This window comes from Danio rerio, chromosome 2, assembly GCF_052040795.2.
Source record: "Danio rerio strain M-AB ecotype USA chromosome 2, GRCz13ab, whole genome shotgun sequence".
NCBI classification, from domain to species: Eukaryota; Metazoa; Chordata; class Actinopteri; order Cypriniformes; family Danionidae; genus Danio; species Danio rerio.
In genome coordinates, this window is record NC_141022.1 from 39,936,982 (window position 1) to 39,964,874 (window position 27,893).

The following is a 27,893-nucleotide window of genomic DNA, read 5'->3' on the forward strand; positions in this document are numbered from 1 at the left end:
GCCATCTGAACTCATGGACGGAACCCATTTGCAGACAGTTGTAGTTTGAGGTTGCCATAAACTTATTTTAGTTAATATATCGCATGATTTCGTCGTCTTTATTTAGATGTTCCCTGAATAGTATATTGGAGTATAAAATATTTAACCTAAAAGGCGACATATAGTGAAGTCCAATCATTGGGCTGGGTCGACAGTTCCGCTTCCCCTCCGCCATAGCAGACAGATCCCGGGTCCAAGAAGAAGTTAACTCATAAAACAAACTTACAAACACGTCGACAAGGCTTCCCAACTCAGAATCTCCAGGGATATATTCGCACTATACTTGCAGCAAAATCAGTTTATGCTTGTGAAAAAGGCGGAGCTCAAACTTTGAAGAGATTTGCGGGAGTTTTGGTGAGTTGAAAACGCTAAACTAGTTTAATCCTGACATCTGCTCGGCTAGTAGTGCGCAGATTTCATACTATTCTACAAACCTGACGTGTATTTATAGTTAACCTTTAAGATTCTGTTTTTGTACCACTTTGACACCTGTTTGATCATGCAGAGATGGATGTGTTATCTATGATTCATCTCTCACGTCTATTTTCGTAAACAACAAAATCCAAGTAAATCTTAGACTCAAGAATGCTTTCATTTTCACATAAGCTAACTTAATTGTGTATATCTGGGCACATATTTGACAGGGAAACAGTTTGACTGATTTAATCTCTGGTGAATTTTAGTCTTGTTTAGTTGGTCATGTCATAAATAATAGTATTGATTTTATTTTTCTTTGAACAAAGTACATTTGGGTGAAATTATAGTTTAAGTGACCCATTCACCTGCATTTTAAGGAAGACAAAAAAGATATGCAACAGTATAATTGTGACTGGGGTTAGTAGTTCTCTTAGCATGCTGTCTAACATCTTATTTTGTGTTTCACAGAAGAAATAAAGTCATGAGGGTGAGTAAATGCAGACTTTCATTTCTTTCATGCCAAACAAGATCCCGGCGGTTTGAAAGCTTGCTGCTGCTTTTTTCTAGACCATCACATGCCTTTATTCTCCAATAGCATGGAAGGATGACTGCAGCTAGGCTTAGTTCAGGAAGCCTTGCTCAGTATTTCCTTTTATAGAAGCTGCAAATACAAAAGGCCCCTGGTCTGTCTTCCTGTAAACAGTTCCTCTACACAACCACACATCTGTAAAAGAGAGAGGCGTGCTCTGATATCTTTGTTTTGGTCCAGTTGGTCAGATTAAGTGCAAGTGTGTGACCTATAGTGGTCGTGGCTTGTGAAATCAGGAAATACTTTTGTTATCCATCCGCCAATCCGATGCAAAGGGGATGTGAGTAATAGGAAGTATAGGCACTCTTCTGGGTTTTTTCTATGCTGTCTCTCTAGTGGTTGCTTGAAGATTGTAATCAGCACTGTCTGAAGAACATTAAAAAAAAATTGAATTGGAGTAAGACTTTTTTTTCCAGAAATATACTTGTAATCATTTTAATGAAACTTCATCAACATTAAAGTAACAGTTTTTTTTATTAACAATCGGGGTAAAAAATGTTAAATGTTTAATGTTTGTGAAGTAGTTAGCGCTGTGTAAACTCAAAGCAAATGGCTTGTCTAACTATTTTAGCAGAAACGCATACTAGTCTTGAATTTATCGTATATGTTTTTAGCCTAATCCAAACAATTCAAATTTAGAATGAAGTTTAACACCAGTCGTAGTTGTAGTATTTTTTTAAATATATCATGCAAACATTACCATTTTAATGTAACTGTACCATGTAGAGGTGTCAGGATACTATTAATTAATCTTACCATACTATACCAGCTGAAGTATAACGATACCAAGTAGTATTGCTGTACTCTAATTTTATAACTCAAATTCTAAAGAAATTTGTCATAAATACTGTATTTTATGTTATAATTGGCCTACTTGAATGTAATTCATAATTCCCTTAAGGTTAAAAAGTGTTATTTGCACGTCACTTCACCTAAAATTAATTATTTTTTATTGATTAATTATTTTTTTATTTGGTAGATGAACTGACCAACAAAAATACATTAAAATAAATATACAAATGATACCAAATTAAATTTGTTACAGAAGATCCTTTTTCCAACAAAATTATTCTTTATGAAGTGCTCAAAAATAGTTTCAAAGTTTCCTGCTGCTATTTTGGGTTTTTTTTAATCTATTTTTTCACAGTCTTCTCAGGTAACAGTCCAAAGTAATTCAAAATTTCACTTTGTGAGTCGTTCTTTTAAAATAGATTGTCACGGTTGCGATTGCTAATAAATCATATTAACAGGAACAGAAATGAACCGATTCAGATTTGTGTTTGAACTGAAGCGTTAGAAAGCATGCAATAGGCTACCACAAAAGCTGCGAATTCTACACAGTTATGCAACCTTAAAGGGCTCCGCAGACTATTCAGATAAAATGGTTTATAGTTGCACAAATGTGTGAGCATTTAGTGACTTTTCCACGTGCAATATTATCTATTGTAGATAAACCATTAATGGCGATACTAGCGTTTACAAACTACAGTGGCACCGCCAGTATTTTGGAGCCATAGTATGGCGATACTACCATAGTACCAGTAAACCGTGCAACCCTAGTACCATGGTAATATCACCATGCAAACATTACAAATCCAACATACTGTAATTTTTCCTAAGACCTTAACTCGCATCTTTCAAGTACAACATATTTTGAAGCATTTTGCATATTAGATGCCATTCTAAAAAAAGTTAAAAGAGTTCATATTGTGTCACATGTAAGTATCTTTGTGAATAGCCTCGCAATATGTTATGATTAGGCCCACACGGAATCTGCACGCTCAGAAATGTGCTGATTTTTAGCCTATCGAGTCTATGTATTTACTGGTGTACATGTGTGTAAATTTATACCTATTCAGTTTTTAAATGAATTTCACTAATATTATTGTGATATAATAATAGTAATATGAAAATAGTCATATGATTTATTTACAATTCTTTTCGTGAAGTAATATTTTCTGTTTTTTAGTAGATATATCATTTGAAAGATTTAGTTTGTTTACTAAATAAGTGGATCTAATTGGATTTGCATTGTAAACATTAAATAAAAGTTAAAAATGTATTTTTTTTTTATTTCATAAATTAAGTTTTTAGTTATGATACTCCTGAAATCATTCCACAGAAATCCGCAGATTATTATTATTTTTTTTTTTACAAAACTCTTCACAGAAATGGCAAAAAATGCCTACAGATTCTGTCTGGCCCTAGTTATGATGTTTTTTTTAAAGTGCCTTACCCAGGCAGTTGATCAGGCACACCATCAGATTTTTTTATTTAACTTTGTCATTGGCATATAAATAATATGTCTAATTGTAATTCTTACTTCTATATCTCTTAAAAACCTTTATAACTTTTTTTTTTAAAATGTGGGAAAGCATTACATTAAAATTAATCTTACTAATTAATGTCAGCGCTGTTTGTTTTTTTTTTTTTTTTTTTTTTTTTTTGCTGATGCTTTGCACTTGGTGATTTGAAACTATTAAATCTCAAATCAGTGTTTTGATGTCCATATTTATGTGGTCAACTGCAGCTGCTGCCCTCTTGCTGCATAAAAAGCTTTGTAATAAATTACATGACTGTATTTTGAATGTATGCCTTTAAAGGTGCATTAAGTAAATTTTGTCAAACAATGTTCAATACACCAAAACAAACTTAAACATGCCTATAAACCATTAGGGCTTTGCCCTTTTTGATATCTCTGCTATGGTTACTAAACATGATTACTTTTATTACTTTATTATTACTTTTTACCGTTATTTCTTACCGTTTTTTTTGAGAGTTTGTCCAACACTATGGTCAAAAATGTTTTTCAATTATTGCTTAGTGCACTTTTAAATGCCAGGCTAGTTTAAATCTGCTGCTTTCTAACAATGGGGTATATGCACACGGACTTTTAATTTCAGTCAGCCATCCTCAGGGCTTCTGGTTAATTATCATTCCATACCAAATTTTTATTGATTTTATTGTGGGTTTAAGGTCTGAGTTGTTTAAAAAATAAAATAAAATAAAAATACTGTGATCTTCACTGCCTGGCTGAGATACGATTTAAAGTGGCTATCAGACCAAACAAGAAGCACTGCATTAAATTATATTTCTTCGTGCCTTGTCTTTAAAATATAAAAATTAATTTTACCCCAGTATTTCAACAGAATTTCTGCGCTAGTCTGTAGCTCATGAGGGTGCCTGCGTTTAAACGGTTTTTCGTCTCTTTTTACAATTTTAACAACCAAATGGATCCTGAAGTCTATTTAACTGAATGTTTTGTAATTACGTTACAACATCGATGCTGTAAAAGGAACCTTATGAAATTGAAAGTAGTCACATAAAGCATTCATTGGAAGTTCATCATTGGCTGAAAAACACGAGCTGTGCATATAGCCCATTGGTTTTTTTTATTAAAGCGTTGCATTAACTGGTACAAAGAGTTGTTATTGAAACATTTTTTTCCTGTTCACCTTTCCTTGGTTTATTATGTGATAACATCTGGCTAGGTGTACATTATTCATTACTTCATGAATAGGCATTCACATTGAGGAGTCAGGTTTACATTGGATGCATAGTCACTGGCACTTTGTTTACATTTGGCCCACAAGCCTGTAGCTGTGAAAAACAAATATATGCTGTTTGGTTTAGGCCTGGTGCGGCTCATATCAAAGAGGCTCGGGGGAGCAGAAGGGAATGTACACAGTCCCACTTCCCATGAGCTTTCTCTGCCATTTTCATCCCACTTCCCGTTTTCATCACACAAACTGAGTGGACAGCTTGCAGTCTTTGGCTAAAGTCATAATTACTTATTATATGTTCCATAAATGGCTAAATATTATATGAATGATTATTTATGATCTAATAGTTTATTGATATAACTGTATGCACTTGCTTACGTTTCATGTGTTCTGTGCAATTAAAATGTATTAGATAAATTAGACTATATATTAGATTAAATTCATCTTATAGATAGATAAATACTGGTGTTTAGTGTTTTGGTGTTTAATCACAGTCAGTGTTGCCAGATATAGCTGACTTTTTCCAGCCCAAAAGCTGTCCAAACCCACCTAAATGCACAAAAAATGGCCAAAATATAAGATAAATATATTATTTCATTCTAATTTATTTAAAACAGTATTTAGCCTGATTACTTTAATTATCTTGATTTTTAAACCATACAGCAACCAACACAACGGTCACAGAACCACAGTAGTAAAATTACAACATAACTGGATCACACCACTGTACATATTGTTTTGTAGATTACACTACCTAATCGCCTATTGGAGATTTATTTGTTTAAATATAATATTTAAATAGTTTATACATTTTTTGCATTAAATATCCTGTGAAATTAAAATAAACTATTTTAGATGTTAATTTCAGTCTGTTAGTTTTAAGGATGTCAATAGCTAGTGCTTCAATTTACCTCCAGTAAATCTGGTAAGCCTAAAAATAATTCATTTGGCAACTTACGAAACTATAACTTAATTGACACAACAGAAGCCGGACACATGAGTTTTAGCTTCCACAGCAGCTCCATGGATTCCAAGTACGGATTCAGGTAGATACATATGATGTAAATGCATAAATTCGCCTATTTGGCGTTTTACAGTCTTATTAACACATTGAGATGTTACTTGCAAATCAGACAACGCTTCTATGTTCGTTCTCGTTGTCAGTTGCGGGAAAAATCATTGATAAAAGGTTTATGATAAACCGCTGTGAGTAACTGCAGGCGTAACATGATGCATGTGCAAACAAAGGGGAGTCAGATTTTGATACAACTTTCCTTCACCTGCTTGCGAGTGTGCTAACGCAGTTCACACTACACATTGGTCACTATACTGAATGGAGTAAGAGCACACAGTTACGTTTTCTTAAAAAAAGTTGGATATAAAATTTAAGTTTCAAAACAGCCCAAATTTTGTCAACTCGCCTAAGCTTTTTATCTACCCAATCTGGCAACACTGAGCACCGTGCTCTTCTTTTTGAGCTGCTGCAATGTTAAATGTTTTTAAGTAAGTTTTTCAGTGGTAGTTATTGTCATGTCATAGGTCATGCAGTATGCAGAAAATGCATGAATCAAAAACAAAAGTAAAACTCAAGAAAGGTGAGATAAAGACAGGTTGACTAACTATTGTTGCCAAATATGTATCATTTTCACAAGCTCTTAGCTAATGCTGTTCCTGTTTACTTGATCCCTATAAGTTTTCATGTAATCATGTAGCTATAACTTTTTATCTGTTTCACAGCATACTAAATGTGTTGTATATGTATGGACATATTTAGCCATACAAATTTGAATTATTAAATTGGTAAAGCTGTACACAACCAGCACAATTTAAAGAGATTATTGACAGTTGAGTAAGTTGTTGTTTCCTTCTGTCTGTGATACAGGTATGATACCTACAGTATGTATCATACAAGTTCTTTGGTGTTGCTATGTTTTGCACCACATTCATCCATACAGATAGTGCTTCTGCTTCACCTGAAATTGATGTTGATACTGAATGTGGTCATAATGAGAATCAATTTTTGATTACTTCTAGATAAAGTTGAAAACTTCTTGTATAAAATTGCTTTCAGGGTGTTAACACTCAAGTTTGAACTGCCACAAAATACCACCAGCAAATAATTATAAAGGGGGCATGTTGTGTGAAAGTTCACACTTTGCTGTGCTGTATCAAAACATGGATTTACAGCCAAGTTGTAGCTGCCATCTACATCCTTTTCGTTTGCTTTTCCACTTATCCGTGAACCACATACTATGGGTTCATTGATCCAGTAGTATTAATGTCCCACACCAAGCACTCTCATGTAGTGATGTAGAGTCTGGCAAAATATAAGGCCAGCAGCTAGAGACAAAAATACAAACACAGCATTAAACATTGCCATTTTCTTTCTTTAGCCTTAACATCACATTAACCAACTACGAGTAGAATAATGAAGATAGAAGAGAGAATAATGTTTTCAAACTGTCAATTCTGAATTCATCTCTTTATAAAATGATACCCTAATTTGGCTGATGGATTCATAAGTGTTTCTTTTTTTACTCTTGCAGTCCTAAATCACGTTCTGCTTGGCTTGACAGCAGTAGTTGTGGAATCAGTACCTCCAGGCTGTGAGATTCATGAAAGCAGTAGACTAACTATTTCTGATGCAGAAACCCGAAACTCAGGCTCTCAAGAAAAAAAAATCTTCTGAAATGGACCATGTAGAAGTGCGTTTAAGCCTATAAAACACTGTGTGCTTGAAGAGAGCCACTCCCATCTCAAATCACTGTCATTACGGGGAAAACAAGTTGAGACTTGATTATCCCAAATAACATTCCTTAAGAAAAAATGGAAAACCTTTGACTGAAATCAGTAAATATCTGGACGTCAGTGTAGCGTTATTCAGTACAGAAAGAAGATATACTCCAAAACTAGTTATACCTACAATTCTCGAGAAATTGTGATGTTAAAATGCTCTAATCAAGCTCTTAAAACACCTCCTATAATCCTGCTTTATTCCTAGTAGTGTGATTGTTATGTGATGGTGGTGATTAGTTATTTTGAGCAAGAGGCAGTGGTGTGTAAAGGTATTTTCAGTCCTGTGTCTCCGCTGTAGGGCCTTACATCAAGCCCGAGGGGTGGTACATCACTATAGCAATTCGCAGCGCAAAGGCATGACTGCACTCGCAGCAGTTCATCCTACTGTGGAATGAAGCATGCCTGCATCAACATGCCTCTATCTCGGTGCAGTTCAGTGGAAGCACAGGAAGAAAGAGACTGTGGACACACGATAGTGAAGACCCTTAATGTTTCAGTAGTGTGCCAGACCAGAGCCAGGGCTGTGAGCTGGAGCTTTCCATCAGGGTTCCTCAGGGTGAGATGGTTAAAGTGATGTCGTTGGGCGCTGATTGCATCATTTTCCTTTACTTTTTTTAGTTTCGATGTTGATTGTGACTGTTTCTTACGTGCTCAAATGTATGGTGGCTATTATACAGCTAAACAAGTTTAGCATAGTCATAGTTTTCGTTTTACATCAGTTTGCTTCGCTGAATTGTATGCATAAGACATGTACAGTATATAAATGTTATTTCTCAGACTAGCTTCTAGGAATTCGCTTGCAGTAACTGCTCTGATCTTTATTCTGCCCGTGTATTTTGCCTTTATAGGGAAGTAGAAACTGGCTCAAGGGTGTTAGTCTAAGATCATGTAAGACTTGTGCAATAGTTAGACAGAATGGTTTTACTGATCATTTGTCAACTCTTCCGAAATGTTTTTAAGAAAGTTTAAAAAAGATTTTGTTTAAGCTTTTATGATGAAAGTTCTCTTTTAGAGTTGTTAAACAATGTATTAAAACTCACTATTCAATTAAAGTTTTAATATTGCATCACCGTTTGTAATTTTCATATGATTTTGCTCAGTTCGATCGCTCATACTGAAAGTAATTAAGAGGAAACTAGAAAGTGTGTAATCCACTGCTGCATGAAGCAGTAGTTAATTAGATCATCAAATGAATCTTCTTTAGGTTCATTAACCCTAGAAGCTGTTGGTTATCACACTCTTTTAGTGTCTGCAGTTGCAATCAGTCAGGTATATGAGTGCTTTGTTGTTTGAATACAATGCAGAGTCAAACAGGAAGACATTGTGGTCACAGAGAGGTTGTGTTGCATATCATTTGCTGATTTGACCTCACCAAGGTGAGACAGGATTTTACCTTTTTTAGACATGTTGATGACAGAGGTGGAGAGGATGCAGACAGCAGCATGGTAGCACTGATTTCTTAACCAGACTTGACAAACAGTTGACAAAAACTGCTTTGTGCCATGTGAGGCACCATATAAAATCAGGTCGGGAAAAAAGCTGTTCATCTTTCTCAATCCACAATGATTTGCTCTGATCTAGCTAGATTGTTAAGACTTCAGAATTGTGCTTCCAACAAGCAGACGGTTTGGGTATTTTTATTTAGCCGTAGGGCTGGGCGATTAATCAAAAAGTCATTGAAGAAATCTATAATCATTCAGAACCCGATAATCAATCTAATTTTCACAGGACAATTTTTTCAATTACTTTCCCTACGTGTCGCATGACCCTGCTCTGTTTAAAGCTGTGGCTGGTTTCCACTTCTGCTGCCACTTTGCAGCCACATCTGATCTCTGGTCAAGTATGGACTCATTTTTGAGCTTTGCACTACATTGAAGGTGATTGGAAGCTGCTCCAGAGATGCCTTTAGATGGCATATAAAACTTGTTAGTGAACTATTAGGGCAAAAAGTTAAATGAATAAAATAATCATTCATTAATCATAATCGAGTTAAAATGTTCAATTAATCGAGATTTTTATTTTTGGCCAAATTGCCCAGCCCTACTTAGCCAAATTTGTGACTGAGCTTGGTAAGGTAATTCTTAGGTGATAATCCAACTACTGGTACATTAGCTTAATTTTTGGTCACTGTGAATGTTGCATGTGTGCTCAAAATAGATAACAGTAAAAGCATTTGTTTTGCCTATTGATAAAAAAAAGTTGCAAAGTAAAATGTATTTTTATATACACTGCTTCAAAAAATAAAGATAATGCTAAATGTATATATTAACAGCCACCATACTATAGTAGCATACATACTAGCCTCTATTTTTAATTAAGGTCCTGTTTTCCCAGCATTAATGGAAAGTCCCTTGTGGCCTTGTATGAATTGTTTCCGGGAGGTTATAGTACACAATTTTAACAAAAGAACTGTGGATTCAGGATTCCTGGATGTGCAGTAGGGCTGTGCGATTTGGGGAAAATATCTAATTGCAATTTTTACACAGCCGTAATGTGCAGATTTTTTGTGTTAATACATATAAATGCATCGCCACATTTTTAAAGAATGATCATCTGACATAACACACTCCAGCTGACTTATAAATGTGAAAAAAATATCTTGCAGTTTTGCAAACTATTCCTATTTTTTAATCGCGGTATATAGGAGTTTTTGAAAAATTTACTAGTTTCCATTACATATATTTTAAATTCTATACTTTAGTTTGTATGATTTTAAGAGTAAGACAAAAAAAACTAAAGAAGACAGTCTCGTAATTTGTTGTCACAACCTTAAAATTACTGATCCAAGATGTAGCATGAAGCAAAAAAAAAAGTATTGTATCTGTTTTGTCTATCACTAGTATGTGAATAAGTCAGCTTTCTCATACTACATACATTAAACAGTTTGTGTCATTGCCCCTATATATAGTGTCAATCAGATCAGTTGCTTATGAGTTTCTTTGTCTGTAAAAATGCTATGCTAAATGGTAGGCAAGCTTACTTAATTGTGGAAGAAAGCTTACGTCACACAGCCATCAGTTTCAGTTGAATTGATGACAACCTGCTAGCCTAGCACTGTTGCTCTCAGAGGATAGGAGTAGTAAGCTAATCTCAGCAGCTAACAGTGAACACTCTAAAGTATAAGTGGCTTCACACAGGGACAGACTCTGTTGTGCATATCTCAAAAAAAAAAAAAAAAAAAAAAAAAAAACAGGCAGCTAGCAGAACATGAGACAGTCTCCCTCTGTCCATTCTAACTTGCTGACTGGATGTTTTGTAGCAAAGGAGCAGCTGTTGGTTAGCAGTTAGTCTGCTTTAGCAGACTCTTGGTGTGGCTATTCTGGTGGTTGGAAAGCTTTTATAAAAGGTCTGTACAATAACATTGTGAAATTGTTCCACTGAGATTTTACTGAAATAGTTACATTGTTTTTATGTGCATGTCAAGCAGCACATTATTTAATGACGACCTTGGCTGGTTTGTTTATTTGGCTTGTATTCTGTTAGTGAGCATCTTGTAAGCAATGTGTCCTCATAAAGCATCTTGCTAAAATGACCTTGAAAATGTCCCACTCTCTCTTTACTGTATCTTTATTGTCTTTTTATCAGATGTATGTTTTTCTGCTGCCCCCTGCAGGTTGATCTCTGAAACCCTACAACCCTTCTGAGTGTGTTTCCCTGTCATGTCTGACAACGGAGAGCTGGAGGACAAACCCCCTGCCCCCCCAGTCAGAATGAGCAGCACCTTCAGCACCGGTATTAAAGACAGTATGTCAACAAACCCCAGCTCTAAACCCCTGCCCTCCGTCCCCGAGGAGAAGAGGGACAAACCGCGCAACAAGATCATATCAATATTCTCAGCTGAGAAAGGTAAGACTTGAGGACCCAAGGTTCACTCAAAGCACTATTTTTAGTCAATACAAAACAGCTTTTGTGTTGAATACCACAAAAAATATCTGAGCCTAAAAATCTGTGAAGCATGAAAAAATTGCTTTCGAATACAGTTGATTACGGTCATCAAGACCAAGTTGTGAATTACTTCAAAAGACAAAGCATTATCCATAGGATTATAATGTGTAGAAAGGCCATCAATGAGGTTTGTTGTCGTGATCTCATCCTTTTAAAGTGCGCATTCGCATTAGCTTGAGCAGCTTGGATATACGATTTTGTTTGATTTAGACGTTTAGAAACAAAACTTATGAGACAGTTGTTTCATTTTATTGGTAATTCCAAATATGCAATATCATAGTAATCTTAGCTAACAGTTTTGGAGAATTTGATGTTTCCCCATTCTGACAGAATGCCCAAGCATACTGCGAGAGAGGTGTTTCAAATATGGCCGCTGAGTGAAATGACTTGCCTTAAAGGGACTTTGATAAGATTCTAAGTAGATGGATTTTCGGAATAGGTTAATAGTGTCAGGCATTTTAATTTTATTTCTGGAAAAGGTTCTAATTTCTTTATGCATGTCGGCATTTTTTTTAATATATATTATATACATTATTGCTTTTGTAGGGGATTTTGTCATCATTAAAAAGCACTCTGTACATTGTCTTGCCTATCAAAACAAAATTCACAAACTTTCACTCCAGAGTGGGGCGTAGCAGTGGCGCAGTAGGTAGTGCTGTTGCCTCACAGCAAGAAGGTCACTGGGTCACTGGTTCGAGCCTCGGCTCAGTTGGCGTTTCTGTGTGGAGTTTGCATGTTCTCCCTGTGTTCGTGTGGGTTTCCTCTGGGTGCTCCGGTTTCCCCCACAGTCCAAAGACATGCGGTACAGGGGATTTGGGTAGGCTAAATTGCTGGATAAATTGGCCGTTCATTCCGCTGTGGCAACCTCAGATTAATAAAGGGACTAAGCCGACAAGAAAATGAATGAATGAATGAATGACTCCAGAGTAGAGTTGTCAAAAGTATCAACCAATTGGTATTGAACATTTTTAATGTCAGTTACCCGCTAACATTTAAGTTCTGTTGACCATGTTCTTAAATATGACGTGCCTTTGAAATGATCCAGTGTCAGTGTAACTGTGTTTGCACTTGGTGAATAGCAGTGATTGGTACCAAATAAATCTACAGTAAATGTAAAAAATCTACAATTGATACCAAAGTAGGGCTGGCCAATAAAATCTGGTTCGATTGTATATTGACTGAACACAATTGTCAATAACGATTTAAAAAAATTATAATTTGGTATGAAGTTCAGTATGAAGGCTATAGTTTTATTGAAATGTGTCTGCTGAGTGTGCACCTTAGAAGGAATGACAATAAGCTTAGGGTGTAAGTTTGTAATTTCCAATGGAGGCGTGCGACTTGTACGACGCGCACATGATGTGCAAGCATCACACATGTGACGTGCAAGCATTTTACAGTTAAACCTAGTTAAAAAAACATCTGAACTTTTTCGAATAAGTAGAACTAACCAATAGGCTTTACACTTTATATGGAGTATACACATTTCAGTAATAACGACAGACTAATAACCTCAGACAAACACAGCTCACCCAAACACTGCAGTGCTTTTTAATTCTCTCCATAAACTTGCATCGCAGCTGCAGCAATGGTTTGTCCATTTGTCATCCTCTGAGAAAATGGTTAATAGTCACCTAGTTACGAAAGATACCATAGACAATTGCTATGTTTCCATCCAAAAATGCGAATGAATTTTATGCGCAAAACTGGATTATCAAATAAAAGATTTGCAAATAAAGCAGCATTTCCATCGAGTTAAAGAGAATAAAATGGTCACTTCCTGATTAACTGGCGGCAAATATTAACTGTAAAAATGTAATTTGCTGCAGTAGGAGAAACTGCGTCAATCTTTTCTTCATCTAATAAATGACTTGCGCCAGAAGGCAATCCTGACACACAGTGAAAGCGCTGTGGCGTTTGAAGGTGTCTGATGCGGAGCACAGACGCTCTTGATTCTGGCAGTCATTAATAATATAATAACACTAGTATTTAAACGGTAAGGCGTTTTAGAATGACCAAAACAACATTTTAGATGTTTTACAGTGTGCTCAGCCTGCTGGTTCATCCATTCACACACATTTTTATAATCGCATGATCTCTTATAACAAAATCACATGACCTTTTAATTGTGCATACTGGACTTTGTTCGGTAAAAGTGTTTCCATCTTAGTTTAAGCACATCTTTTCGTATCCTACTCAGTTACGTTACTCAGCATACAATTTTTTGTGCGCATTGTATGCACATCATAGCGTTTCCATCCATTTTTTTTATGGCTTATGCAAAATGCACATAAAAATAGGTGGATGGAAACATAGCTATTGGGGAAGGAAACCACACGCTCACGCTTGAGTGGCTTTTTGGTTTCTTTTCTTGTGCATCCCACCCCATCTTAAAGATTTTTTAGCACAGGGGGTAATATAGTAATTTAACTTCACAATTTTTAATGTTGCAATATATATTTGCATAACGATGGCGGGTTGTTTTTACTTGAAAGCTCAAATTTGATGATCATAATTTGTTTTGTTTACAGAATTTAAGGTTTACTGTATCATTATTCACACCTTGCAGATGTTGATCTACTTTTAACATTGCACACACTTTGTAACATCTTATTTATCAAGTTAAAGAGTCTCTTTAACACTTATATTTATTTTATTATGAATATATATTATCTCATGAGATAAGATGCTTTGTTTAAATATTTTTGTTTTTGACTATTAAAACTATCTGCCTTTGTAATGTTGGTAAATAAAAACAAAGTGGTTAAAATATCATAATATTCCTAAATGGATTGTTAAAATATTCAATAATTATTAATATTGAATTATATAAATCAGATATTGTGAATTTTTTTTTTTTAATAATTTTTTTTGCAATATTGTCCAGCCCTATACCAAGGTCGATACTTTTGCCAACCTTACTCCAGACAGAGAACCCTTTAATATTATATAATGAGAGCAGACCCTTCTCAGCTGCTCCAGCAACATCATCTTGTGTTGAACTTGACATATTTCTTTTTTTCTTTGTTTGCATTTTTCATATTTGGGATCATTAATTGTCAAGTTGTCCGCTGGAATCTGTTATTTTGCCAGTGGCCTAAATCCTCTAACCACAGCTATTCTTTCTGTTAAAGGAAGAAAAAAAGACAAGGATAAGGAGCGTCCGGAGATTTCTAACCCTTCAGATTTCGAGCACACTATACATGTGGGCTTTGATTCTGTCACAGGGGAGTTCACGGTGAGTGAGGGAACCTTTTCTATTTCCTCAGGCGCAGTTTACCTACACTGCCCCTGATCTGTGTTAATCCATCAATGGCTGGAGAGAATCGCCAATTCAATTGCCTGGATGGGATCATTTGTGTCCTGTCATAGTCCAATGATTTGATTTGCTTGCTCAAGTTTAATTAATGGCAGTATTGGATGGGACCACGCTCAGTTTCTTTTATTCAATTCCGTTCCTCTTATCTTTCTGTGTCTTAGGGCATGCCAGAGCAGTGGGCTCGGCTACTGCAGACCTCCAACATCACGAAATCTGAGCAGAAGAAAAACCCTCAGGCTGTGTTGGACGTGCTCAAATTCTACGACTCCACAGGCAACAGCAGGCAGAAATACCTCAGCTTCACAGGTGAATAACTGCATGTAAATTATCCTCACAGTGCACTTTCTTTTGTTCTTTATTTAGGGATAAAATGATGTTTCAATAAAGTAAGCCATGATATGCAGTCATCAAACATCCCAGGACCATCCGTGCTGCTGAGTGTCTTATCCAAATGGATTTGGAAATATGTGATGCATACTTTGCTCTCAATAACAAATGATAAGAAAACTGCAGTTAAGGAAGCCTTTACAATGCTATTATTCATACACGCATGCATTTCTCTGTATATACATACAAAACAAACTCACACATAATTATGAGAACAAACTTGAACTTTAAATGCTACTAATTTTACTATACTATAAAATTTGAAGACGTCCCAACCAAACAGAAGGCTGTTGATGAAGAATATATGTGTTTTTGCTTTAATGTCACTACGATTTAATATTGCAGGTTTCAATGGCCTTCAGTGAGCACATTTTTGTCCTGAAGGTCTTTGGTGTAACTATTTTTATGAATATATTTAGAAAATGAGGGCGAAATATTAGAATTTCTAATAAAAATGCAATAATTAAAACATTGATGGTGCTTGAATAACAGTGAAATTATGAGAAAAATGTAAAAAGATTTCCATAAGGATGATCAAAAAATCTTTGTCAGTGCTGCTTTCAATTAAGTGCTTTACTCGTATAAGTCAGTTCTGTGCTATAAATCTGCTCTATAAAGCAGTCTTTAATCACAAACAACTGACCTCAAACAGTTAACGGGAAATTTTCCATCTTAAAGCAGGCAGAGCTTCAGACTTTAACTTACCTATAATCATGTTTTAATAGCTGAAGCAAGATGTCTGAAGACATTTGAAAAGTTAAAGCAAAATGTCTGAAAACATTTGAAAGGTTGTTTTGACTTTCAAATGGGTTTGATTTTGTTCAAAACAACCAGTTTATTATTTAATGTTGCTTTAAATATATCAGGGTCTTAATGTTGACGATTCTCTGATGGCATTTAACTGTTGATCATTGCATCTTGCTAAAATGTTTAAATCATGAGGTTGGAATCCATGATTCTGCATTAGGCTTGTTTGAGTCCTACTTATCAGATACGACTATGTTAGTAGAATTGAAGAATTTTCATCATCCTTCAGTGCCAGTTACCTGTGGAGTACCACAGGGCTCTATTTTGGGCCCCATCTTATTTTCCCTTTATCTGCTACCACTGCATTTGCTTTTTGAGCGCCATAAGATATCTTATCAAATTCAGTTGAACTCAGAATTATAACACACCTCTTTTAAGTGATTTTTATTTCTTTTTAAAATATTTACCAAATTATGTTTAACAGAGTAAAGACATTTTCACAGTATATCTGATAATATTTTTTCTTCTGATTAAAGTCTTCTTTGTTTTATTTTGTCTAGAATCAAAGCAGTTTTTAATTTCTTAATAACCATTTTAAGGTCAAAATTATTAGCCCCTTTAAGCTATATATTTTTTCGAGTCTACAGAACAAACCATCGTTCTACAATAACTTGCCTAATTACCCTAACCTGCCTAGTTAATCTAATTAACCCAGTTAAGCCTTTAAATGTCACTTCAAGCTGTATAGAAGCATGTTAAAAAACATCTAGTAAAATATTTTTTACTGTCATTATAGCAACAATAAAAGAAATCAGTTATTAAAAATGAGTTATTAAAACTAGTATGTTTAGAAATGTGTTGAAGAAAATTTCTCTTCGTTAAACAGAAATTGGGGAAAAAAAATTAATAAGGTAGCTAATAATTCAGGAGGGCTAATAATTCTGACTTCCAACTGTATATGCTGATGACACCCAGCTCTATTCACCATTATATTCTGGAAGTGATTCGATCTCTGCTCTGTTGGCATGTAAAAGGGACATTAAACTAAAACTTATTCTAAGTTTATATTCTCCCCAAAGATCCCTCAGGTCCTCTGCTCAGCTCCTGCTAATTGTTCCTAAATTCTGCTTGAAAACAAAAGGAGACAGAGCTTTCTCAGTCCATGCCCCAAAACTTTGGAACATGTTACCTTAAGAACTTACAGCTTCATCTACATTGTGTTTTAAAAAAAACTCTTCTCTTTGGCCTATTGATGTAAATTCGTTTTTTAGTCTCATTGACTATGCAGAATTTAAAAATTTAATTTTAGTTTATTGTAGCATATATTGCCCTCCTGTCTCTCGAATTGTTTATTATTGTTCCTATGTTCGACACAGTGGTGCAGTTGGTAGTGCTGTCGCCTCACTGCAAGAAGGTCACTGGTTCGAGCCTCGGCTGCATCAGTTGGCATTTCTATGTGGAGTTTGCATGTTCTCCTCGGGTTTCCTCCTATTGTCCATAGTGTATGTGTGTGAATAAGAGTGTATGCTGTTTCCCAGTGATGGGTTGCAGCTGGAAGAGTATCCGCTGCGTAAAACATATGCTGGATAAGTTGGCGGTTTGTTCCGCTGTAGCGACCCCAAATTAATAAAGGGACTAAGCCAAAAAAAAAATAGATGAATGAATTAATGTTACCAAGTTTGTGAAGCACTTTGGTCAACATTCATGTTGTTTTAAGCTGCTATATAAATAAAGTTGACCTTGACCTTCTCTTTTTAAAAATCAGATAAAGATGCACCACAAGCAAAAAAAGGCTCAGACCAATCTCCTGTAAAAGACCCTGATGATGATGACGAGGATGCTCCACCCCCTGTTGTAGCACCACGCCCACAGCACACCATATCTGTCAGTTTTTATCAGTCAATTTTGTGTTTGTGTGTGTGTGTGTGTTGGTTTGTTTGTTTGTTTGTGTGTGTGTGTGTGTGTGTGTGTGTGTGTGTTTGTGTTTGTGTTTGTGTGTGTGTGTGTGTGTGTGTGTGTGTGTGTGTGTGTGTGTGCGCGCGCTATAATTCATTCTTCTCTAGTTTGTACTTAATGATTCTTGAGTGAACAACATATTGTTGGCATCTCTGCTTTTTGGATAGGTATACACTCGTTCTGTCATCGATCCTATTCCAGCACCTGCTGCCATTGCAGACACAGATGGCTCTAAAGCTGCAGACAAACAGAAGAAGGGCAAGGGAAAGATGACCGATGAGGAGATTATGGAGAAACTTAGTATGTCTTTGAACATTTAGAGATGCTCAACACAGCATGAGTATTTCTATATTCACAGTCAAAGTGTTACCGCATGATTGTTTATTACAGAATGATAACTGTGTTGTCGTTGTTACAGGAACCATTGTCAGTATTGGAGACCCCAAGAAGAAATACACAAGATACGAAAAAATTGGACAAGGGTATATATGTTCAATGATTCATCACATTTTGAAAGTTTTTACAGTTTTACCTTTGAGGTTGGACCAAAGCTACATTTATATTATTGCTATTTTTTTTTATGTTGTGTCTTTACAGTGCGTCTGGTACAGTGTACACAGCCATTGATGTTGCTACTGGCCAAGAGGTATGTTGTACTCTATTCCATTTTCATTAAAGGTGTAAATGAAGCAAACAACATGATATGCAGTGTGTAATAAGCCAGAATTAATGCACACATCTGTATTTGCTAAGAGAATTATATGGGTAATTTACAAACAGGTTGAGTGCAGCTCTTAATTTAGTTAATTTAATCACACCGTGCTGAAATGTTTTGGATTAGTGGTATTATTCTGAAAGTAATTCACTGTTCTATTCAGCAAGGATGGATTAAACAAATAAGAGCTGTCTCTAAAAACATGTATTACTAAATGCTGTTCATAAAACTTTATTTAAAAACCTTGTGAGAATGTATCACTTTTTTTCACAAGAAGCAAAAACAACTGTGTCCTTTTTTTATAACAGTTGATGCGTCCCAATTCACATACTTAAACTACACCCTAAAAGTATGTACTTTTTTGTAATGGAAAAGTATATACTTTTGAGTGTGTAACAGAAGAGTATAGAAGCTTTGGGAAATACTACTTCCTCATTAACAGATAATTATGTTGCTTAGTTATGAGCCCTGTCAATAATCTCGACACATCATCCACATTTCTTTCATATTCAATTACCTACCTTATTGGAGAAGCAGCTGCAGGATAATCTGCCATCCACAAGTCTTTCATGCAGAGAAATCTTCTTAGGTCTTTGGTTAATTATGCATTCAGAGGTTAATGTCCAAACATATCTTGATATAAGTTCACATTGTTATTTCAGATGAACTATATCATGGAAAACGCGGTTTAAATAAGTTTCAGTTGACTACATATTGATTAACAGTCATTCAAACAACTTTACCGAAGCCTCTCTAAATAACTGTTGGTCTCGATTGTCCGCCATGTTTGTAGTTTGTACACTTTTTATTTGAGTTTGTAGTTCTAATCAAATTCACGTCCAACGTGCAATGTATTGTTGGCAATATTAGCAGTTAGTGTATGGACGCTTCTACACTTCATATTTTTACCGGAAATAGTAAACCATGCGGGAACCTTTGGCACATTCTTTTCAATGTACTATAGTTTCAGTCATACTAATTCTATTTTTGTACACCATTTAAGATGGATAGTATGCAAATTGTGACGCAGCAAATGTTTCTTGTTAACTAATAGCATATTAGAATGATTTCTGACATAAAAAAACTGCAATAATGACTACTAAAAATCAGCTGTTATATAAAAAATTGTATTGGCCCCTAACATTTAAATAGAAGTGCATTTAATCCAATTAATCGCACCGTTCTAAGCATTTGCATGTTTCCACTGTAAATTTACATTCTGAATCATAGTTTTGGCCTTTGTGTTAAAATAGGCAAAGTGAACTGGTAGTGATGTGTTTCCACAGGTTGCTATTAAGCAGATTAACCTACAGAAGCAGCCCAAAAAAGAGCTGATCATCAATGAGATCCTGGTGATGAAGGAGCTGAAGAATCCAAACATTGTCAACTTCTTAGACAGGTAGTTACACCCCTTAAAAAGTCTTTTTACACAAATTGCATGTACAATTTGTAATAATAACAGTAAATAATGTATAATTACAAGCAACTTACCCTAATCCAGACCAAACCCCAATCCTAACCCTAAAGTAGTAACGTGTACTTATTATTACTCATTTACAAAGGTTATTTTTTTGTATCAGGGTGTCACAATCACCAGCTATTCAGGCTAGTAGCTCACTGGGAATCATTCACTTTCACTCAGGACTATCTGTCAACATATGGACTATACATCCTGTCATGCACCACACACTCACACCTGTTCCAGTTTTCCGCTGATTGCTAATACACAGCTGAAGCTGTTCAGAACTGATTACATGGACTTTAAAAGCAGCACAGACACACACACACACACACCAATTTCTGATACTTGTTATATTGTTATTTTGAACATTACAACGATTTCCCTTGCCTTGTTTTGCCATGTTTTGACTCTCGCCTTGTTTGTTTATTTATGTTGCTTGCTTCTTGTACTGACCATTCACCTGTTTAATGACTACGACTCTGGATTGCCTAAATACATCTGTTTGACCCTGTTGACCGTTGCCTGCCTGGACACCCTGTTAATACACCTGCATTTGGATCCACACTTCCTTGTCAGTGTCCATTCACATTACACTGGCACACACAAAGGCCCAATCCTAATTTTCCCCCTTAGCCTTTCAATTTCCCTCTTCCCCTCCATTTCACTCATTCATGTTCATTCTCTTATGGATAGAGATGCAGAGAGAGGGGGGAGTGTCAGATAGCTCATCAAATTAAGATTTTTCAGGACCACATTGCAAATAAGGGGGTATGAGAAATTCCCTGAGTATACCAGCTACAGCTGCAACATGGCTGTTCAAGCAAGAACAGAGACCCACAAATGTAAAACAAAAAATGACATTATTAAGGATTTTTACTACAAACAAGTAACTATTTTATTGCATTCTTAAATGTGTTACGATCATGATGTTAAAAAAGAAACATTTTTTGAAAAATTGCTCATTTCACTAATGACTGTCACTTTTAATAACCACTGCATAATAATCCTACAAAATATTTTCAATTCTGATACCCGACGACTTGACAGTCAGAATACCCTGTAAGAAAAGTGACATGGAATTTGCTTTCTGATAGAATGTTAATGATGTTTTCTTGAGGTTACATTTATGAATATGAGCATTGTGTAAATACAAATTTCAATTTCATGCTCAATTCAATGTGATCTACTAGTCGTATGTTCTGTATGAAACTAGGGTTTGCCTGAGCAAATCCAGAGGCTCATTTTGTACAGTTGAAGTACATTGCAAAACAACTTTTGGAGTGAGTAATCTGTCAAAAGTTACTGTGTTTGTGCCATCTGGAATGACACAACAGATCTTGTTTGAAAAATGAGTTTGTGACAACTTTTTCTTAGAGGAACTTTCTTCATTTCTACTCATTCACACTCTGTTTCAAGGGTCAAAGGTTATAACATTAAATTGGGATAGGGCCATAGTGTAACCAACTATTCAAACATCTCAAAATTCAACATCATTAGCAACATAAATACTGTTGTCTTGTACATCTTGTCAAGCATTTTCAATTCAGTCATCTATTTTGTTTTCTTGTGTATCTGTCCAGCTTCTTGGTTGGAGATGAGCTCTTTGTAGTGATGGAGTATCTTGCTGGAGGCTCTCTGACAGACGTAGTAACAGAAACCTGCATGGATGAGGCTCAAATTGCTGCTGTCTGCAGAGAGGTACAGTATTTCTGCTGTAGCTGTGAGATCTAAATCGTTTGTTTTTCTCACCGCTGCTTGAACACCCTCATCTCACAATCTCCACAGTGTTTACAAGCACTGGAGTTTCTGCATGCAAACCAGGTCATCCATCGAGACATCAAAAGTGACAACGTTCTTTTAGGAATGGACGGATCAGTCAAACTAAGTGAGTTTGTCACACTCTCAAGCCTTGCGCTCATTGTGTCAGCACAGTTTGCATTAATTTTTCCTTTTTCTTTTTCAGCCGATTTTGGGTTCTGTGCTCAAATCACTCCTGAGCAAAGCAAGAGGAGCACCATGGTGGGAACACCCTACTGGATGGCCCCTGAGGTGGTCACACGTAAAGCCTACGGGCCCAAAGTGGACATTTGGTCTTTGGGTATCATGGCCATTGAAATGGTTGAGGGCGAACCTCCATATCTCAATGAGAATCCTCTGAGGGTAAGTCTTTTTAGAACGTTTATTACTCATGGGTAATTAATGCTAATGGTTTGGGCTATCTGTCTGATTTTAAAGTAAAGATTTATGGCATTAATTGATTATGTACATCTCCAGGCGTTGTACCTCATCGCTACTAATGGCACCCCGGAGCTCCAGAACCCAGAAAAGCTGTCTCCCATTTTTAGAGACTTCCTAAACCGCTGCCTGGAGATGGATGTGGAGAAGAGAGGAGGAGGAAAAGAGCTTCTGCAAGTAAGTAGAACTGAAAACCCAAAATGCACGAACAAATGGCTTTTGTTTTTGTTTGAATAAACTTGGGTTTCCCAAACTGGAGTTTATATGGAACTGCATTGGGTTTGTGGATTGATTGAAAGGCTAACCATTAGTTAAATTGAGTGTAATAATTATTGCTGCATAATTCATCAAACATTGTAAACGTGATTTATTGCAATTTTCTATTCAAAGGCTACAATAATAAAATAATAAAAAACACATTCTAAATAAAAAAAAAATCTAAATTTTTGTAAATCAAGAGTTTTGAGTATAAATATTGTCTTATTAAGTAACTTATTAGTTTTTTGTGAATAAAATTGTAGTGGTTTGTAGGGCATTTACCGATACCAATTTTTTTGTATCGACCGATACAGATTTGATTCCGATGCTGTGCTGTTTTTTTGTTTGTTTGTTTTTTATGCATAATACAGTTTCTATAGTTTTGGTGATTAACTCAAATAATACATTTTCTTTAGTAAAAAAGCCTACTGTATATGACAGACAACACAATATAACTAAAAAACATGCTTGCTGTAAACTAGGCTACATTATTTGAGCATTCTTTAAGGCAATTATCTGTTGTGGTCCAGCTTATGTTTCCTTTTTTTCATTATTACGATTTTTAAAAAATCTGTAATAGACTACCACTATTGATCCTAATCAAAACACAAACTGGTCTGTAAATAAAATAATAATATGAATAAAATTACAGTAAAATATTCACAGCTTCAGAATAGCTTATATTAGGCTAAATCATTTTCTGTTAATGACAATCCATATTGCGCCTGTCAGTTTCATTTTTTTCAGTTAATTAACTACTCTGACCACAATGAATCAGGCTTTACAAACTATTCACAGCAATAAAAGTATTCCCCTCTGTAGAATAAACTTAGTCGGAAAGATGAGAGAACAGAAACTTTTAATATTAGGTCTGCAGAATCATTTTATTAAGTGGCACACATCCCATCTGCGCAGCCGGTGCGTGAATAAAGCACCTGATGCATTACTGAGACACAGCGCACAGCCCTCCGGTACCTGCAGACAATTTTTAAAACTGAGTAGCACAAAGGGAAGAAATCAGTGCGTTGAGGATCTGTCCAATGTATTACTAAGCCTTTTCTAATTTAAAGGTTCAGGTATGCCTACTTTGTGCATGAAGAGCAGGTTATTATCCTCTCAACTCCAGTTTTGCGAATGCAATATGCTGATCTAACAGATACAGTGCAACATGATTTAGAAACATCAATGACGTCCTTGTTGCAGGTCGAATCTAACCCATTTAATGCAAAGCTAAATGCATTTCTCCACTATATACTTATATTAACAGGAACAAATAGTCTTGGAGAAAGTTTGTGTTGTCATGACCACGACACACAGCTTGAATTGTGAATGAAGGGAGAATGATTGACAGACGCAGCGGCGGGAAGCGCTAAAGTGAACATAAATTTAAGCACTTAAATATTCATCTGTATTTCACATTAAACTATAAAATGGCATCAGAACAGAACAACCCTACATGACAACTTTCAAATAGGCTATCTTCATAGCTTTTATTGGACTATAAATTACACAGAATATAGCGCATGTGCAAGATCGGCTTTGGATTGGTTTGAGCTGGCCGATACACGATCCAGCAAAAATATGCGAAGTCGATGCCAATGGCTTAATGGAAAGTGCACTGACACATGCACTCTGTTGTTCACGGCAACCCGAGTTCGATTCCTGCCTTGAGGTCCTATGTCGATCCTTCCCCTCTCTCTGGTCAATGCACGTTCCTGTCATTTCTCTCTACTGTCCTGTCAAATAAAGGTAAAAACCCCTAAAAAATAATAACAATAAAATGTGGTGAAAATTAATACACTAATTATTTTTGTACTTAGAGCTTCAATTGCAATTTGCAAAAGTCATATATAATTAATATAAAGTTACTAACAGTTCTATAAGCTATCAATAATAATTTAAAAAAATCTTTTATTTTATGTTTATTGTTAACACTCAATTGAGTACAATCTTACAATATTTCAAGGTACATTTGAATCTCAGTATGTGACCTTAAGTGACACAATTTACATACCTTACTGTAAGGTGAACTACTATACGTAGTACTTAAATTTGGTAAAAAAAAAAAAAAAAAAAAAAGCATAAAAAACTAAAGAATTAAATAAAAATTAAAAGACATTTTATTTGAAATCAGGGTGAGAATGCATGTCATAATAAAATTCCTTACAGAATAATCTAAAATGACCACCTTCATTATACACATGGGGATAACACACAATACAATATGAAAATAAAATTAAAGTCAGTTATTAACCCCTTTTGAATTTTTTATTTTTTCCCACAAATGATGTTTAACAGAGCAAGGAAATTTTCACAGTATGTCTGATAAAATTTTTTCTTCTGGTAAAAGTGTTATTTCTTTTATTTCGGCTAGAATAAAAGCATTTTAAAAACATTTTTGAAACCCATTTTACGGTCAAAATATTAGCCCCTTTAAGCTATATATATTCTTTCGATAGTCTACAGAACAAACCATCATTATACAATAACTTGCCTAATTACCCTAACCTGCCTAGTTAACCTAATTAACCTAGTTACGCCTTTAAATGTTACTTTAAGCTGTATAGAAGTGTCTTGAAAAATATCTAGTCAAATATTATTTATTGTCATCATGGCAAAGATAAAATAAACTAGTTATTAGAAATGAGTTATTAAAACTAGAAATGTGTTGAACAAATCTCTCCATTAAACAGAAACAGGGGAAAAAATAAACGGGGGATAATAATTCTTACTTCAGCTCATTCAGCTATACACTCATTAGCATGTATTTATCTCTCAGTTGAGCATCTTCTATTTGTTTATAGCATCAAAATCAGGTCTTATATTCAACCCATTTCCTCTATTTTGCCTGCAATATATCCTTCTTTAAATTGACTACAGGATTTTTTTTCCACTGTATAGATCTCAATCCATCTATCCATTTATTTAAGGTTGGTTGTTCTTGTTCTTGCCATTTGTGTGTGATTGCTTTTTTACTGGCACCCATGAAAGCATAGTGATTATTTACACAGCTAAAATATAACAATTCACTCTCTAGAGGTATATCTCTTTCAAATATATGTTCAAGAACCTCCTGTATTTATTTCCAGTATTCTTGAATATACAGTATTGTTCAAAATAATAGCAGTGCAACATGAATAACTAGAATATTCCAGGTTTTCAGTATATTTTTCATTTGATGCAGGGCAAACAACTTACCAGTAGGTGCAGTAGATTATCACATCCTCACACAGACGTCTTCTAAATGTACAGTACTTACAGGTAACTCCAGACTGTCTTTGAGCATCCTGGAGGTGATCATTAGCTGAGCCTTTGTCATTCTGGTTATACTTCATTCCATGTTGATGGTTGTCTTTCGTTTTCTTCCACGTCTCTCTGGTTTTGCCCTCCATTTTAAAGCATTAGAGATTATTTTAGCTGAACAGCCTATCATTTTTCACCTCTTTATAGGTTTTCCCCTCTCCAATCAACTTTTTATCAAAGCAATGCCTTGAATGACCCATTTGGCTTTTTAATGCATGTTCAATAAGTGCAGGCTTCATCCTGATTGGCACCTGTTTATTCACAAAATTGATGACCTCACTGATTACATTTTTTTAAACACACCGCTTTCAACTTATTGGTCAATTGCACAGCCATTAGAGCTTGTATATTGTGAATGCTGGGTCTTGTTTGTTTTCTGATAATCTACTGCACCTACTGGCAACTTGTTTGTCATGTATCAATAAAAATATATACTAAAACCCTGGATTAATCTAGTTAGTCACATTGTACTGCTATTATTTTGAACCATACTGTGCTTACATTCCTAGATATGATAGTGGTTTGCTTTGTTACATCCACAGTTATGCCAACATTTTGGAGACTTGTTGGAATTAATATTTTTTTTGGATAATTTTTCACATACATTACCTTTCGTTAGTGAAACACAAAAATGAAAACATGTCTTTAAATTATTGTAATGTTGACAAATTGTCAAGGTGTATATGAGGGAATTATTTGAAATCTGAAGTCACAATAGACGTTGAGCATGAACATTTATATGCATTGCAGTGGCTGTAACATGAGTAAAACTCTGCAGGATATAAAGAATATAATAGATCTAAAATGTAAGTAATAATTGTCTTCACTTGGTACCACATACCTTTTATAAGTCCCACATCTTTGCATGATATAAATTAACAAAGCAGAGTTCACCAAACTTGAACAAAATCTTGAGTTTCCGTTCTCCCACATTCACTTGCATAGGAATTGGAAGTTGAAAGAACTCAAGAAGTTCAGCTGTCAAAAAAAGTTTGGGAACCCCTGAAATAGACTGTGGAGGTGTTAGAGAAATAATGATGTTGATGACAAGCTAATCTTCCGGAAAATGTCCTTCTGTCTCTGTTTCAGCATCCTTTCCTCAAGCTGGCAAAGCCTCTTTCCAGCCTCACTCCTCTTATACTTGCTGCCAAGGAGGCAATGAAGAGTAACCGTTAGCCGTTTGTCACTGTGCGCCAATGCCCAAATCCCTTCTCACGACTGCCTCCTGTGAGAGCCTCTATCACTCCAGCAGAGCCCCTTCTAGTCCCGCGAAGGACCTTTGCTCTTCAGCCCTCAGGACCGACCTCAGTCATCTCCACCTGGGCAACTAACTTGCACAATCACCGTGTCTTGCCTCCTCACACCAAACTCTCCGCAATGTGCCTGAAGGGGCTACAAAACCAGAGGAGCCACAGATTGTAGACCTCTCTCTCGTTTCTACTGATGTCTCTCCTTTTATTTGTCTGATGTAAACGGTTTGGAAACCATCGCATCGCTCTATGCGCATCTTGTCATGCATTTCTGTCAGAATTCTCTTTTTTTAATAGTTTTGAGTATTTTTGAGCTCTGACCTAACAGTGTACTCTTCCCTTTTTTGATCTTCCAGAGAAGTATTGTAATACTTGAACCATCCCATCCTCTCATATTGACCTGTCACTTGTGCCTACTACCTATTTGCCTTCACTCGTCTCAACAAAATGGAAAAACAACTTTGCTGTATGAAATTAAATGAACCATTTCCTGTTTTTAAATTTGTATCACAAAACCTAAAGTTTATTAAATCTTTTTGTATATTATGTATTGTGATTAGCTCGCAGAAAAAGGGGTGGGGGGAGGGGGGACAGGAATCAGGACAATTTGACTAGATGTTTTGTATTTATGTGTATGTATACAGTATTTTATATTTTAACTAACAATCTGACAGAACACCGGAATTTAATGTGTCCTCAGTGGTTGTCGTAAAACGATGAATAATTTGCTTTAGTCTTTGCATGTTCAATCTAACTTGTTTTTCTTTTAGCATAACATTTCAATGAGAAACATTTTCAGACATTCCAATTGAGTAAATACATCTGTCCTTCTGTCGGTTTTATGCTTGTTTCCTATGAGATACAAAGTTTTTTGTTAATGATCAGACCATCTTAAAACATATCCTTTGTAAATTATTATTAAAATAGACTTGGAGCAAAGATGTTTGAGCTTGTAATGTTGACTGGTAAACT

General features: G+C 35.5%; 1 protein-coding gene across 3 annotated transcripts; it reads left to right on the forward strand.

The window, feature by feature from the left end:
* Positions 1 to 184: 184 nt before the first annotated feature.
* On the forward strand, positions 185 to 27,860 carry pak2a (p21 protein (Cdc42/Rac)-activated kinase 2a). 3 transcript variants are annotated; one of them, XM_087238773.1, is made up of 15 exons: positions 185 to 393; positions 925 to 943; positions 10,958 to 11,190; positions 14,424 to 14,527; positions 14,770 to 14,914; positions 17,508 to 17,626; positions 17,866 to 17,998; positions 18,117 to 18,180; positions 18,296 to 18,344; positions 19,700 to 19,812; positions 21,456 to 21,573; positions 21,661 to 21,760; positions 21,839 to 22,035; positions 22,150 to 22,287; positions 26,761 to 27,860. In XM_087238773.1, exons 3-15 carry the CDS (start codon positions 11,004 to 11,006, stop codon positions 26,845 to 26,847), a joined length of 1,554 nt encoding a protein of 517 aa, XP_087094899.1. In that variant the 5' UTR covers positions 185 to 393; positions 925 to 943; positions 10,958 to 11,003; the 3' UTR covers positions 26,848 to 27,860.
* The last annotated feature ends 33 nt before the right edge of the window (positions 27,861 to 27,893 follow it).